The sequence below is a fragment of the Poecilia reticulata genome, chromosome 10 (assembly GCF_904066995.2).
Source record: "Poecilia reticulata chromosome 10, P_reticulata-male-v2, whole genome shotgun sequence".
Lineage (NCBI taxonomy): Eukaryota > Metazoa > Chordata > Actinopteri > Cyprinodontiformes > Poeciliidae > Poecilia > Poecilia reticulata.
This window is the reverse complement of record NC_088839.1, coordinates 8,325,053-8,340,560: the sequence shown is the minus strand read 5'-3', so window position 1 is coordinate 8,340,560 and position 15,508 is coordinate 8,325,053. Positions and strand designations below refer to the sequence as shown.

Sequence of the window (15,508 nt, the reverse complement as noted above, 5' to 3'; positions counted from 1 at the left end):
CTGCAGCAGCACAGTTTGGCTGAAACTAAGAATCCTGAGTAAGACAAACTTCACTCATGTGCTCTGACATGAAACCAGTTTCCATTTCCCTCATGTGACATCACAGGTGTTGTTTGTGCTTTTGTTTATTGACTGGACCGAGGTCCACATGCAACAACATGTTGGTATTTTTGGCACTGCTTTCCTAAAAGAACTCATGTTGTTCATCAAACATTGCTCTTAGGTGAGCTGCTGTTGTCTAAAGTGACGTGTGTAATATTTATATACTGTACGATTTAAACTGAAAAAAAATAAATTAATAAATCTTTCACATCAACATCCAAGTCCCGATCACAGCATTCACAGCTTTTTATTCAGCTGCAGCAGTTGCACTCGACTGTGCATTTTTTTTTTTTTTTTTTTTTGCTTTGCTTGCAGTGGCCTGCATGACAAAATAACATTTGGGTCTTTAATTTGTTCTGGAACAACTTTGAATAAACACATTTGTACAACAAAACAGAAAAAAGAAAAACAGGTTAAGGAAACATGCAGGTGCATCTCAGTAAATCAGAATATCATCAAGTTCATTTATTTTGACTCCATTCAAAAAGGGAAACTGGTGAATTTTAAAGATTCGTTACATAAACAGTAATATATTTCTATAATTTAACTTCTTTATTAATTACGAGGATGTTTACCCAATTTATTTGTTCTTAAGACAATTAAAATATGTTGTACAGCTAATACAAAAGAAACTTTTATTACAGAAATGTCAGTTGGACAATGTAAGTCCTTCTGTGTGAATGACTGGATCAGAGTGGCATGGAGGTCTAATATATTTTTATAAATATAAAATTTGTATTTATTTATTTTTACAACAGAATTGTTATTTCATTCTCTAGTGATAATTGTTAATGATTATTATGCAAGCCTGTTTCCGCCACTCTGGTAAAAATAAATACATAAATGAATAATCTCATTATTTTGAAATACTATCTCAAAATAGTATCTCAAAATAATGAAAATATTTCGAGATTGTATCTCAAAATAATGAGATCATTTATTTATTTTCTTTTTTATTTTCTTTTCTTTTTTTTTCTTTTTTTATATACCAGAGTGGCGGCAGCAGGCTTCCATAGATTATAACCTCAGGTAAAAAAATAAATAAAATAAAAATAGAGCTGTCCCTTTAAACGTCTTGAAGTAACGGGCTTTAGGACCCAGCGGCTGACTGCAGCCCAGACAATAGAAATATTATGGCTGGTTTTACCTGAGAGCTTCGCGGAGCCGCTTCTTTAATCGTAATAAATGGTGTAACCGAACCGAACCGAACCCATGCTGCGGAGCCAGTGATCGGACCGGACCCGCTCAGCCGCTGATGGAGCACATCCGACTACCGAAGGTAACCGTGGGTCTGCCTGATGCAGTGATTAGCTCCGCTTGTATTTCCGCATTAGCAGAAAAGCGTCAGACTGACAAACACAGACAGATTGAGGATGATACATCTGATTAAACAAACACACACACATACACACACATGCTCAACGTAAAGGGCGTGTGTGTGCTGCTGCCACGCTGGCAGAGTGTGTCTGATGTATCCGTGCCCCCCCCCTCCTTCAGGTGGAGAATGTCCGGCTGCTGGACAGAGTGTCCCCCAGAAGGAGCAGGGTGGGCACCCTCTACCTGACCGCCACCCACAACATCTTCGTGGAGAACGAGGCGGGAGGCCGCAGTGAAACATGGGTAACTCATTATTGGTGCTCTCAACTCAACCCCCCAACAGGGCAGAAATAATGTGTCGCTATTTTTCTGTGTTCATGTGGGTTCTGCGTGCTTTCCTCAGGTGCTTCACAGTTTGGTGTGCAGCGTGGACAAACAGGCTGCCAGCGCCTCGGGGTGTCCTCTGCTCATCCGCTGCAAGAACTTCCAGATTCTTCACTTCAGCATTCCTAGAGAGCAGGACTGTCAGGACGTCCACCTGTCCTTGCAGCGGCTCTCCCAGCCCCGTGAGCTCAGACATTCCTCTCTACGCGTTCTTTAAACTAGTATTAGACTGGGGAAAGTATTCACACACTCACTTTTTATAATGCATATAGTAAAGGACACACTGAGAAGAACATTTAGGCAGATATCCAACATTAATATTTAGGGATTCACCTTTTTTCACTTCCGATACCGATATCTGAGGCCTGGTATCGTCCATTCCGATCTGATACGGTAAAACATTGCTGCATTGACTTAAAAAGGTTTTTTTTTAAACACAGACATAAATGTATGAAATCCCTCCTATACTTGATGACTGCAGCAGTACAGCTACAGTCATCAAGTAAAGGATGAAAGCAGCTACACATGGTTTATAAACTGTGTAGCTTCATATGTTATGAAGCTACACAGTTTATGAAGCTATTTGTGTAGTTTATGAAGCTACAGAAATCGCTTCATAAACTTGGTCAGCCATTAAAAAAAACAACCTCTAATTTGTTCAGTGAGAAAAATTAGGAGTATAACAGCCAACATAAAAGAAAATAACTGTTATTTTTAAATGGCCAACATTTAAAAATAAAATGCAATTAGGGATTCCAGAGAGAATGTCCAATAAATGACAAAACATGACTTCAATCAGAGCACAAACCATAGAATTAGGCTACATAGATCTGTCCTTATGCATCAGGCACATTGTCACGATTCCCAATCTAGAAATTTTTTTCCATATCAAGACCGTTAAATCCATTAAACCTAACTGAGTATTTCTATTTATTTTCTAGTACAAATATCTCAGCAGTAACTTTTCAGTAAGATGTAGGGTCTTGTTTTATGTAAGAAATTCTTTGTTATTCATAAAACAGAGCACTAGCTCCACTGGCACATCTTTTCAATTAAAAGTGAAAATCAAAAATCTGCCGGTACAACTAGTTTTCAAAGAAAAAAAAAAAAAGTAAGAAAAACAGTCAACATGAGGAAGTCCTTTTCCGGAAGAGGGTGTTAACGATCAGATAATACTGACGTGGGATTTTCCACCCTACTTGCAAAAACAGAATATGATGAAAACCTACTGAAGGCTTTGAGGAACTGATTCAGTTTTCAGCAGGAGAACAAACCTAAAAACGGAGCCATTCAGACCTGGAGTCTGCAGCCTTTACCATCCAAAGAGTCGATTTCGCCCTCAGTCCAGCCAAACAAAACCTGTTCAGAAACAAAAAGATAAATATCTACAACAGGAATGTTGTCATTTTTAAAGAACCACTGCTTTATTTTATTTTATTTTTTTTTTTAAGTAGGATACATTTTTTTAGTGTTTCAAGTTAAAAGATAAGAAAATCATTTTCTAATTTACTACAAGGCTGAATTAATCACAAAAACGTACATTTCTTAATATATCTGTGTTAAAAGTATTAGTTCTTTATCATTGTTTATGAGCCATTGTGGACAGTCTTTGATCTAAACCCCTGGTTTAGGTCAAAGCATACACATGTATGCAGATGGTCTAGTCAAAGCACGCACCTAAATTCAATCCAGAATATGCGGCAAGACCACAGACCCTCTCCACATTCTCTGAATGAGCTTGTAAACGCATCGAGTAAAATCCAAACAAAAACATTGAAGCGTTTGGTTCTTAATTGACAAAAAGAAAGTAGCTAAAGTTGCTTGAACATCTTTACAATCTAACTCCCACTTTTCTTCTGCGTCGGACCTTGCAGAGCGTTACGAGGAACTGTACTGCTTCTCCTACAAGCCCAACATCGATGAGGAGGAGAGGCGGCAGGACTGGGCCTTCGTTGACCTCAAGGCCGACTTCAGCCGAATGGGACTCCCAAATGCCCAGTGGAAACTCTCCCCGGTCAACCAACACTATAAGGTCAAGGAGCCGACTTTGGAGTGGACAGATTTAATCCTGGTCCCTGCAGGAGGTTGAGATCAGGACATGATTTGATAAAGAGGCAGTGTTATGTGAAATCAAATGTTTTTTTCTTTTGGCTTTACGTCATGTTATAATGTCGTTTCTTAATCAGAAACTAACCTGGAGCGTTGCTTTGATTCTTTCTTGCTTGTTTGAGAAGTCATTTAATCTCCATGGCAACCATTCAGCTGTGCAAAACGCCTGGGGGGGGACCGAGGGCATAGCTCCTCCTCAGAGCTATGTTTCCAGTAAGGCGGCGACTCCACTCGGCTCCTTCAGACTAGTCAGCAGCAATTAGCAAACACCTCACTGCTGCTCGTTATTTGAGCTTCCTCAGGGTTAATAGAGGAGCAATGTTGCGACGACTTCCTGAAGGCGGAGTTTTAGAGCGAGAGTTTCTTAAAGGGACAGAGGTCCAATTCCTTAAATTACAACATAAAATTTCTTTTCAGTCGTATTTGATTCACATTGCATTTTTATAACGACTGAAGGTTGAAGATATTTGCATTTGAAATATTAACTATGTTAAAATTGTGTCTCTTTTGGGAAGATTATGTGCAGCAATTTTAACTTTTTTTTTTTCTAAGACCACGTTGTGGCAAAAATAAAGGTGAGAAAAAAATGTGCTTTGACTACAACCTTTTGAAAAAGGTGCTTCAAAATAATACATTTTAGGCCACAACAGTCACATGTCATTGTGATTGTTTGCCTATTAAATTTGTGTTTTTTTTTTTTTTTTTATCTAAAGGTGAGCGACACTTACCCTGCCGAGCTGTTTGTGCCCGACTCCGCCGCGCCGCCGGTGCTGGTGGGCAGCTCCAAGTTCAGAAGCAGAGGCCGGTTCCCCACCCTGTCCTATTACTCCAAAGAAAACCATGTAAGTTGACTCTACGTCTCATTTTCTACTTTAGCATCAGCGTTTCTTGCTGAACACCAGGTCAAAGGTCCGGTGGGAGGATTGCAACAACGATTGCAATTTCCATTTGTCTGTCTCCTTCCCAAACAGTTAAGTTTTTTTGTTGTTGTTTGTTTTTAAATCACAAATAATCAAGATAAGAGGTGACGTTTTGGTGGAAATGTTTATTTTCTTGGGCCAGTTTCTTGAACAAAGATGATTAATGGGTCTGTTTGCTTGGTCGCAGCTTCACACTCTGCAGATTTTTCATTGAACATCTGAAGTCTTTCCATAAAAAAATACATTAAAAGGTGCCAATATATAGTTGACTTATGTTTTCACATAAGAAAATAAATATATTGTAGCCTAAAATACAATAAGAAAGCTTTCCTCCATTGTAGGCTTGATCAGTTGTAGATTAATTGATTACTTTTTTTGCACTAACCAATTCTGTATAAATATATGTACAGTGAATTTTATTAGGTAGCTCTGATACTTACTTTTTTAATGCCACAACATTGACACAGCTCGACAAAGCGATGTTCCAGAGAAATTATGAAAAAGCTGCAACTTAGTTTTTCTTTTTACAAATTTATCTCTCAGAAAATATCGTTTCCCAAATGCTGATTTTTGTCAAACAGCGTTGCGGGGTCAGATTCCCAGGGTAAGCTGGAGGGGGCTCCATGTTTGCTACATTTTGGATCGTGTTCAGATCGGTTCCCTCGTGGCTTTTAAATGGAGATGTGAGAAACGGGAGAGACTCTTGAGTGAACGAAGAACAAGTTTGTTTTAACCAAACATGATTCAGACACAGACCTGCAGTTTAAAGTTTCTCAAGTTTTCATATTAAAAGAAACTGATTAGGAACATTTATTCTCTTTTTGTTATTTTGTACTTGTGATTATTTAAAGAAATGGTTACTGTTGGTATTTAAAATACTGTTTTACATTATGTACTTGTATACAATTTCTTCACACAACTTTATATTTTTATCAATCGTTTTATCGTTTTGCTGATCAGATGCTCAGTACTTAAGTAGTTGTTTTACTTAATTGTTGGGTTTTTTTTCTTCTATTTTTACTTTTAAGTAATGTCTTGGATGGCTACTTTTTACTTTTACTCGAGTAAAAATATGTTGAAGTACTCTTGCGTAAGTGCAAATCTTGGCTACTCTATTTGCCTCTGATCCCAATCGTAAACAATAAAATTGCCGCCTCGTGTTTTTCTAATATCATGCGGCTCTTTTAGAAATCTAAAACAGTTCGTCTTTTGCTCACCTGTTGATCACAACAATCCCTCCCAGGCTGCCATCTGCCGCAGCAGCCAGCCCCTGTCGGGTTTCAGCGCTCGCTGCCTGGAGGACGAGCAGATGCTGGAGGCCATCTTGAGGTCCAATCCCCGCAGCGACTTCATGTATGTGGTGGACACCAGGCCCAAGGTGAGCCCTGTGTGGAAACACGAGCCGCTAGCAGTGATATGTGTTCAGCTGTTTGTTTTTTACAGCTGCATGTCCTCAGAACTTCTTGGTTGTGCGCTAGCTGTGCAGCGGCTAACGTTACTAAGGTTTTCTGTAACATGGAGGTGTTTGTTTGTTTGTGTGTGTGTGTGTGTGTGTGTGTGTGTTGTCTTGTCCCTTCAGTTGAACGCGATCGCCAACAGGGCGGCAGGAAAAGGCTACGAGAACGAAGACAACTACTCCAACATAAAGTTCCAGTTCATGGGCATCGAGAACATCCACGTCATGAGGAACAGCCAGCAGAAAATGCTGGAAGGTAAAATTGCTGCAGCTTCTTTAATGAAGTTCACACTTCAGATGCAGAAACAAAATGTTTACATCAAACAAACCTGACCGAGTACAAAAAGGAAGATTTTAAGTCATGATTTCAGTCATGAACAGGAACAAAAACCTACCCAAACTATGGCAACACTTTTGGGCAGATATTCTCTTGATCGATGGGACAGAAGTGCTTGATTTTTAGATATGGCATAAAACCTACAAAGTTATTATAGGAGGGGAAAAATTATCTTTTTGGACAGTCAAACACGGTGGTGGTGGTGGTTCGGTTCTTCAGCATTTCAACAACCTGCTGTGTTTGAAATCATAAATTCAAAGACTGATAACCAGGATGGCACAAGCAGGCGTTGGATCTAAGAGGCAGTAGCTTTTTCACACTGATTTGGATGTTTCACTTAAATATAATATCCTCATTTAAAAACCGTGTTTTCTATTTATTCAGGTTGATTTTATCTGACACAAACATTTGTATTCTGATTATAAGTAAAGTCAAATTTACTTGCACATTTCAACAAGATGCTTTACTTCATAAAGACATAATGAGGTCACGGATTATGAAACGAACAATAAACATTACATCTCGTCTGATGCCGTCATCAAAATAATCATGAAATACACATCACATATGTTGACCAATGTTCAAGTTACTATGAATCAAAAGTAACTCTAACCAGGTTGGTTTTCAGTCAAGATTTAAAGGACCTCAGTGTTTCAGCTGTTTTGCAGTTTTCTGGAAGTTTGTTCCAGATTTGTGGAGCGTAAAAACTGCATGTTGCTTCATGTTTGGTTCTGGTTCTGGGGATTCAAAGAAAGGAGGGGAAATACTTTTTCACTGCATTGTACTTGTAGTTTCAGCTTGTGTAGTAAAAGTTGTTTAATTTTTAAGATGGTTTTTTTTTAATCTGCTGTCTCTTCACCTTTGCTGAAGCACAGTGAGTGAATCTGAAGCCTCTGTGCTTTTATCCAGTTGTGGTCATGCAGACTGAGCTGCTTCAAATGAGTCCACAGGAAGGTTCCTGCGTATCGTCCAGGGGCGCTGGCTCCTAGTACGGCTTTGAATCCATCTGGATTTGATTTCAGAGGGGTTTTTTCCTTTGGTTTCCTGGAGTGGACTGTCCCTAACATTATCCCCCGGGAGGGAGGCGGAGGGCGTGAGAATGATGTGATTTCAAGTCTGAAGAGTTAAGAGTTGGCTCAGTTTTGATAACTCTTTGCCCCCCTGGCACTGAAGGGGAAGTCTTCAAATGCCAGGAGACGGCGGCAGCCCTTCACTCTACACGACTGCACGCTTCAGTGAGATTTACAGGACCCCCCAGCCTGGCAGCATTAACTCAGATTAGTTTCCCAGCAGAGGCCCGTTCACCGAGCCACCGGCTCAGTGAACCCAATGACCCGCGTCTCTCCTGTCAGACAAACTGGTGTAGCATCAGCGAGAATCTCTTTTTTCTGTGTGATATTGATTGAGAATTGAGACGATGTTTTCAGTAGGATTTTTACACAATTCTTTATTGTAAATGTACTCAACTTCCTTATCAAATTTCTGGTTTTGGATATGCGTTAAAAAAGGGTGGTTAAGAGCTGTTGAAAAATCGTTTTAGTTTCAAACCGACAGGAAGCTATGAAGCAGATGCTAGCTTTAGCCACGTTAGCTGTTAATACCTGATTTTATTCATTCAGGGCTTATAAATAAATTGTATGTCTGTCTCTACATAAAACAAGTATATAAAGCACTGTTAGACAAATCATTTAAAAAGTTTTGGGTCTTCTTCGGTGAGCTTGTGAAACAGAGTTGCTAGCTAACGTAGCAGGGCAGTCCTTATTAAAAAATTGTCGCGTTCACTCCATCACACAAAACACAGACTTCACTTTGCTGATAGATGTTGGAGCATTTTAAAAATGCGGGATGTTCTGTCACAAAAGAAAAAATCTCTTTGTGCCTGTTTATGTATAAGCTAGCATCAGCCTGGCACAGCTAGCTAGCTAGTGCTTGCCTTTTATTGTTACTAAGAATTCTGCTATATTATTGGTCATCGAAATGTTTTAGCATTGCCATCTTAATGCAATGATGCCTTTAGCAATAACCTGTTAAAGACATGAACATAAAACATATTAAGCACAAGTTGTGTAGCTTAATTGGCCAATAGCGCACCACAAGAAAGTGTCTTCATTACATGTAAACCATCACCTACACAATTTTCAGGTGATTTTAAATTTTCATCTATCCTAAAGTGTTCGACCTAGAAGCTACATTTTAATTTGTTCCAGATTAATCTGGGATAAATCTGTCTTGGGGGGATGGGGGGGACCAGCTATGCACACTGTGGGAGAGAATGATGTTTCATAAACCCCATGCATCAGGTCTGCTTCGCATTTCCTGCCACTGAGACAGCTGTGTTGTGCTTTCAGTGTGTGAGCTTCGTTCTCCCTCCATGTCCGACTTCCTGGAGGGCTTGGAGAGCTCAGGCTGGCTGAAGCACATCAAAGCTGTTTTGGATACCGGCGTCTTCATCGCTAAGGTCAGTCTGGAGGCTAATCCCTGCTGTCTGTGTCACCGTTTCTTTAAGAAACGGTTTGTGAAGGTTGTTTTTGCGTAGTATGGAGGAGGAGATGCATTGACTTAACTTCATTTTTAAAAATGAGAATCAGTTTTTTGGTATAATTATGGCAAGACATTTGTTTTCTTTTCCTGGCAGAATCGGTCGAGTTGATTTAATTAGATTAGTTTCCAATAGGACTCCAGAAGCTTAATCTTTGCTTGTTTTATCCATTTCAACATTAGATTTTGATGTGTGCCTGCGATTATTGTCCAATTAGAAAACTTATTTCAAACTTTGAAATGCTAGGTCGATATTTCGCGATTGGGCAGAGAGGATTTTTCTCATTTTCAATGGCTGTAATCCACATACTCAATTCTGCTGCTCACTCCTTAAATACATTTTCACTGCAAATGTGGAACCGTTAAAAAAAAAAAATTAAGCAAAGAGACTTTCAAAGTTATTGGTGTAATTTTTTGAGAAGTGTTGTCCCAAGTAAAAGACGACCAATCATGATGAGCCTGAATGTATAATTTTCTCTGTATAAACAGGAAATCACTTTTAAATTCAATTTAAATTGCACTCCTAAGTCTGTCTGGTAAGGTCTATTCATGGGGGAATTTTCCTGCCATAATTCGAGAGCACACATTTCCAGTCTGAAAGCAGGATTTCATGTCTGTCTTCTCAAAACTTGTAACGCTTGTTCTCAAAATTTCTTCTCTCTTTCAAATATCTGCTGTCATTTCTCAAACCGTTCTCCTCACGCTCAAAACTTGCGGACATTTGCTCCGCTCAAATGTCCCCTCACAAACCTCTGCTCGTTTGTGAAACGTTTTCTGCTCTCTCTGGGAACAAAAAGTACCGTCGCCTGGCAACCTTTCAGCCAATAGAATGAAAGTGTTGTATTGGGTGCGTTTGTTTCCCGCTAGCGGGTGTGTCTGTGTAGCTGCTGTCGACTGTAGCAACCTGCGCCGCCCACTGGATGTAGGGAGAAACGGCCTCAGCTTTCTGCTTCGTGTCACAACTTAGAGTTAAGGATTTTGCCCAAACACTCTGCAGTCGGTTGACGTGACCAACACTGAGGTGCGCCCAAGAAGTCTACGTGTGCCTTGTGCTGCGTTTCTGGGAGCACCTCGGGATTCCCCCGGAGGGGCTGGCAGGTTTAGCACATGTGGGAATACATATCCATTAGCTAAACTCCGTGTTCTGTAGATAACACATGACACAGGGAGCTAAAAGCAGAAGAAATCAGGTTGATTTTCAGAACCAGTCGATGAGACGGGGTACTGGGATAATTTTGTCAGCAATGAAAACGGCTGTGTGTGTCGTTGTTTTGCTGATTGTTTTTACACGCAGGCTGTTGCAGAAGGCATCAGTGTCCTGGTCCACTGTTCAGACGGGTGGGATCGCACCGCCCAGGTGTGTTCAGTGGCCTGTGTGCTGCTGGATCCCTACTACAGGACCTTGAAAGGACTCATGGTAAATCCACTCAACTGTTTTTTTTTGTTGTTTTTTTTCATCTTCATTTAACCTCTTGTGATGGATTGCTCTTGTCTAAATTTGATCAACTCCATTCCGGCTTCAGTTTTTGGTGCCTGATGCAAAAACATTTCTGTTTCCATATGTGTTTGAAGCATATTATGCAAAATTATCTCTGCGGTTAGGACATGATTATCACAGCATGCAACCTTTATATTGGTTACAGTCTCTTTCTTTTCTGCACGTAGGTCCTCATTGAAAAAGACTGGGTCTCATTTGGACACAAGTTCACTCAAAGGTTTGACTCTAATCGTAACGTCTTGCAAAATCATTCATACCGATTCAAAATGGCTCCTAAACAGACGATTAATCGATGGGGTTCAATGTTCTTTGTTCTTACTCTGATACCCCCGATTAAAATCCAATCAACTGTGTTTAGAGGTCGCCTAGTTAACGTGCAATTGGATCTCATCTGCACTTAACCACGGTTCATCTGAAAATGATGGATGATGAGGAAGCAGCTCAATTTGTTGGAAAATGGAAGCGACCGAATACAGAGCGATTCTGGGTTACAAAGGTTGGACGGTCAGCTTCCAGCAGGACAACAACAACTAGACCTGCAACGAAAAGTCTGGATCGAAACGTAATCAGGGTCTTGAATGGCCCAGTCAAAGTCCAGATCTGAATTCAGTTGAGAATTGATTTTTTTTTTTTTTACATGTGATCTCCATTCAATCTGACTGAGGTTAAGATGTTTTTCCAAAAAAAAAAAAAAAGCAGCATTATTTTCAGTCTTTAAGACGTCGGTACTTCTACAAAGTTTTAACTTTATGTGGCTGAATACACGTGCATGCCACAGTTCTCAGATTTTTGCTTGCAAACAATGTTGGCATTTTCCTCCAACTTGGCCTACCTAAACCCAAAGCGGTTTAGGTAGGCCAAAACCACTTTGTTTTGGCCTACCTAAGAAAAAAAAAACAACCGCAAAATGTGTTTGTGACGTCTAGTGTTGGATCTCACTGGGATCTCCCTGCTGTGTGTTCAGGGATAACCAAGTTTCTTCCCCCTCCAGATGCAACCACTTGGCTGGAGACCCCAAAGAGGTGTCTCCGATCGTCGATCAGTTCCTGGAGTGCGTGTGGCAGCTGATGGAGCAGTTCCCCTGTGCCTTCGAATACAACGAGAATCTCCTGATCACGGTTCACAACCACATCTACTCCTGCCAGTTCGGGAACTTCATCGGCAACAACCAGCGGGAGAGGAGAGAGCTCTGGTGAGCTTTGAAACTTTCTGTCGGGAGTCGCTTCTTCCGTTTTTGTGTTTGTTTTGTTTTTTAATGGAGAAGCCTCGGTCTGAGGAATCTGTAATCGCTAATGTCGTCTTTTCTTGTCATGAAAAGTGTTCATGAAAAGACTCACTCTTTGTGGAGTTACCTTTGGACGAACCGCGCAGAGTTCATCAACCCGCTGTACAGACAGAACCACAGCCAGTCTCAAGGACTCCTGCGACCATCTACTGCCCCCTACTGCTTTAAGTAGGTACACTGTCTGTGCGCAGAGGGGGGAAAAAGAATAGAGTGAAGTTGCCGCCTCCCTCTCCCCTTCTTCAAATTAAATGAAACATTTGTGCTACGTTTGTGCAGCAGGAGTTTCCATCATTTTAAAGATGTGAATAAATGTTTCCGGACGTCATCGAAGGTCAGCCAGCCGAGCCGCAGCGGCAAAATCAAACTAAATATGTTAGCAATCAACTGTGAAACACAAACTTTTTTTTTTCGTTTGTGCCGCTACAATTTTTAAGTTTTCAAAAAAACATCACCACAAAAAACATCAGCCTGCCACACACACATTGACAAAATCAAACAAAAATGGGTAAAAATGAATTTTGCTGTTTGCGCAGCTAAAACTTTTGTAGCAAAAATCACAACAAATTTTGACTGACTTGATCAATGACTTGCCAATTTTTATTTTTTATTTGTTTTACATCCAAACAAAGATCTCGAGGCCAATTCAGTGTTTTTTGTTTGTTTGTTTTTTTCTTTTTTTTTAACGGTTTCATGTTTTGTGTTGTATTTGTCGCTGCCTGTTGGGCAGCGCTCCCTTGAAAAAGAGGTTCTTATTCTTTTTTTTCCTGGTAAAATATAGGTTTTATAAAACAAAATAAATAAAAAGTTGATAATAAATTCGGTTTTTGTAAATGTGAGCGGCTCTGGTTGACCTTTGATGACCTCTGGAAGTGTTCATATTTTTAAAAAATTGTCACCGTCCTAAAATAACAGCCTACTACTATTGTAGGAAGGTGACAAAATTTTTGCTGCACAACGTTCGACACCAATCTTGTTTCACTTGCAGGGCGCCGATTTCACTCGGGCAGAAAAAAGTTGCACAAATAATGGAAGAAAATCAATAAAATAATCTGGATTGACAAATGTCTTTGCCTGCACAGATTCTGGAGAGGGCTGTACAACCGGTTTGACCGCGGGATGCACCCCCGACAGTCGGTGGAGGATTATTTGAGGGTCATCCGAGAGGAGACGCAACAGCTGGAGGAGCAGCTGGATTCCCATAAGCAGGTATGACGACGGCGGACGACGAGAAACGAACGTCCCGCCAAACCGTTTCTGGCTTTAACCACGGCTTCTCTGTCAACAGAAAATAGCCGAGTTGGAGCAGGAACAGGGGTGGAGCGATGCCCACAGAGCTGCCGCGTTTGATCAGAGCTCAACGGCGCGGGCTCTGGGGAAGAACCTCGCTCTGGCCAACACTCCTCAAGACTACACCGGCGGCCTCCTGGCCAGCACTCCCGGAGCGGCGGACGGCCCGCTGGTCCTCGCGCCGCAGGATCCCGACCAGACGGCGGACCCCAACCTCTCCAACGGCAGCGACCCGGAGTCCGGGATCGCAGACGTGAACTGCCGCTCCCCCCTCAGCGAGGACAGCGCCAGGGACCCGGACTCAGACGAGGCGGCCTACTCGACCGCCTGAGCAAAAACGTAGCAGACACCCCTGGGGTTTGAAAACGTCACTCCGACAAACGGCCGCGCGTCCAACTTTCGTTTTTAGTTTACAGTGATTGTGGGCAACTCTTGGTTTCCTACAATCCCGAACCTGTAGCTGACTCCCGTTTTTCATAGTCTGCAGAAAAGGAAAGTACGTCGCTGAATACTTTTAAGCTGTCTAATCCGATCTTCCACGAAGGCGTAATAATTAAGATCAATTTATAGAGACTAATGGAAGCCATATGAACGTCCATGTCTGTTTGTAGAATGCGATCTTCCAGAAAGTTTTAGCTACAAACCGTGTAAAAGTCTTTCCCATTTTGTCACAGTACAACTGCAAATTTAAGTGCATTTAAGTTTGGGCTTCATTTGATAAACCAAAGTGGAAGATTTTTTTTTTTTTTTTTTTTTTTGGGGGGGGGGGGTTACAGACTTGAATATTTGCCTGAACTTTTTTTTTTTTTTTTAAAGTAGCTCAAGTGTAGTCAGGTTGAAGGAACAGCGTCTGTGAACGAAAACGTCCCAAAACAGTCTTCCTACAAAAACATACTGAATTTATGACTGGGCTTTGACTAGGCCATTCTATCTCATAAATATGCTTTTACTTTATGTTCAGGGTTTTCGTCATGCTGGAACTTAAACCTCTGCAGGTTTTAGCTTTATCTGTCTTCCCATCAGCTTTTCTTTCCTCATCAGAGAAACGCGTGCCCACAGCATGACACTACCACTACCACTACGTTTCACTGAATATTCATTTTCAATGCCTGGCAGAATCTGAATAGATTCCAGATGAACGATGCGTTTACAAGGATCCCCGTCCACTGGCACCAGAGAGACGAACCGCACCTGATCAGAAACGCAGTCGGACGAGGAGAGAAGAGACTCGGACTGAATCTGAATCGGCAACGATGTGTTTTGTTGATGCTGTGAAACATTCATTGTTATTCGTGTGGCACATTGTTCTCATTAATGTTGTCGTGTGTTCTGCATTTGAGGCTTTTAGCTTGACCAGGAGAGGAATAGTTGTCCTGTTGTATATTTATTATTTAATGAATGTCAGAGATATTACGGGACCACAGTGTGATGGGAGCATGTGAACACAAACGTATTGCTTCCTTCAGATTAGTAATTCAGTTTACGAAGTATTTTTTTCTACTATAGACACTATTAAATTATTTGTTTTAAATCTGCTGTATTTTTAAGTGTGCATCATATATTACTGTGCAGCTATACATGCAAATGAACCAAGAGATGATAAACCAATGCATGGCAGCATATTTTTGTACTATGATTTATTATTTTTGTTATATTTTTATGTTAAATGCTTGTTTTTTGTTTTTGTTTTTTTGTCAATGGAATAAAAATATCAGTCAGTTTGAATGTTGCATTTATTTATATATAAAAGCTTTACAGATTTACACCTGTGGTTTTATTTGTTCAGGTAAGCAAAGAGCAACTTCAACTGCTGTAAATGTAATGGTATGGAAACATCATGTGAAATAAATATAACATTATACGCGTGTTATTGGTTCTGTGTTTATATGAACTAAAGGCTCACACACATTCAGAATAACCAGTGATGTTTGTAGGTGTTTGGGCACATCTGGCGGAAAAAAATAGAGTGAACTTTCTTATAGTGACGAGAGTTTCTTCTCAAAATATGTCATTTTAGTCGATCACAGTCTACTTTGTGAAATCCAGAATCTTTATTAAGTATAGAAAGTTCCAAGCAAAAATCTCACACGGCGTTCCTCACGGCTCCATTCTTGGACTGTTTATTAGATACATGCTTTCCCTCCCCAGATCACAGAATTGCAAAGTTTCTTGCTGATGACACACAACTTATCAAGTTAAAAAAAAAAAAAAAGAATTACAAAAATATGCATTAAAGGGTGATGTGCAAACTAAATAACGGTAGGATCAAATTGGA

The 15,508-nt window shown here is 40.5% G+C and overlaps 1 protein-coding gene across 1 annotated transcript; it reads left to right on the top strand.

The window, feature by feature from the left end:
- Positions 1-1,200: 1,200 nt before the first annotated feature.
- On the top strand, positions 1,201-15,099 carry mtmr7a (myotubularin related protein 7a). Its single transcript, XM_008419688.3, has 14 exons — positions 1,201-1,381; positions 1,600-1,722; positions 1,823-1,985; positions 3,678-3,835; positions 4,626-4,754; positions 6,076-6,210; positions 6,412-6,544; positions 8,974-9,083; positions 10,458-10,580; positions 10,829-10,878; positions 11,653-11,853; positions 11,980-12,114; positions 13,026-13,152; positions 13,232-15,099. Exons 1-14 carry the CDS (start codon positions 1,358-1,360, stop codon positions 13,562-13,564), a joined length of 1,944 nt encoding a protein of 647 aa, XP_008417910.1. The 5' UTR covers positions 1,201-1,357; the 3' UTR covers positions 13,565-15,099.
- The last annotated feature ends 409 nt before the right edge of the window (positions 15,100-15,508 follow it).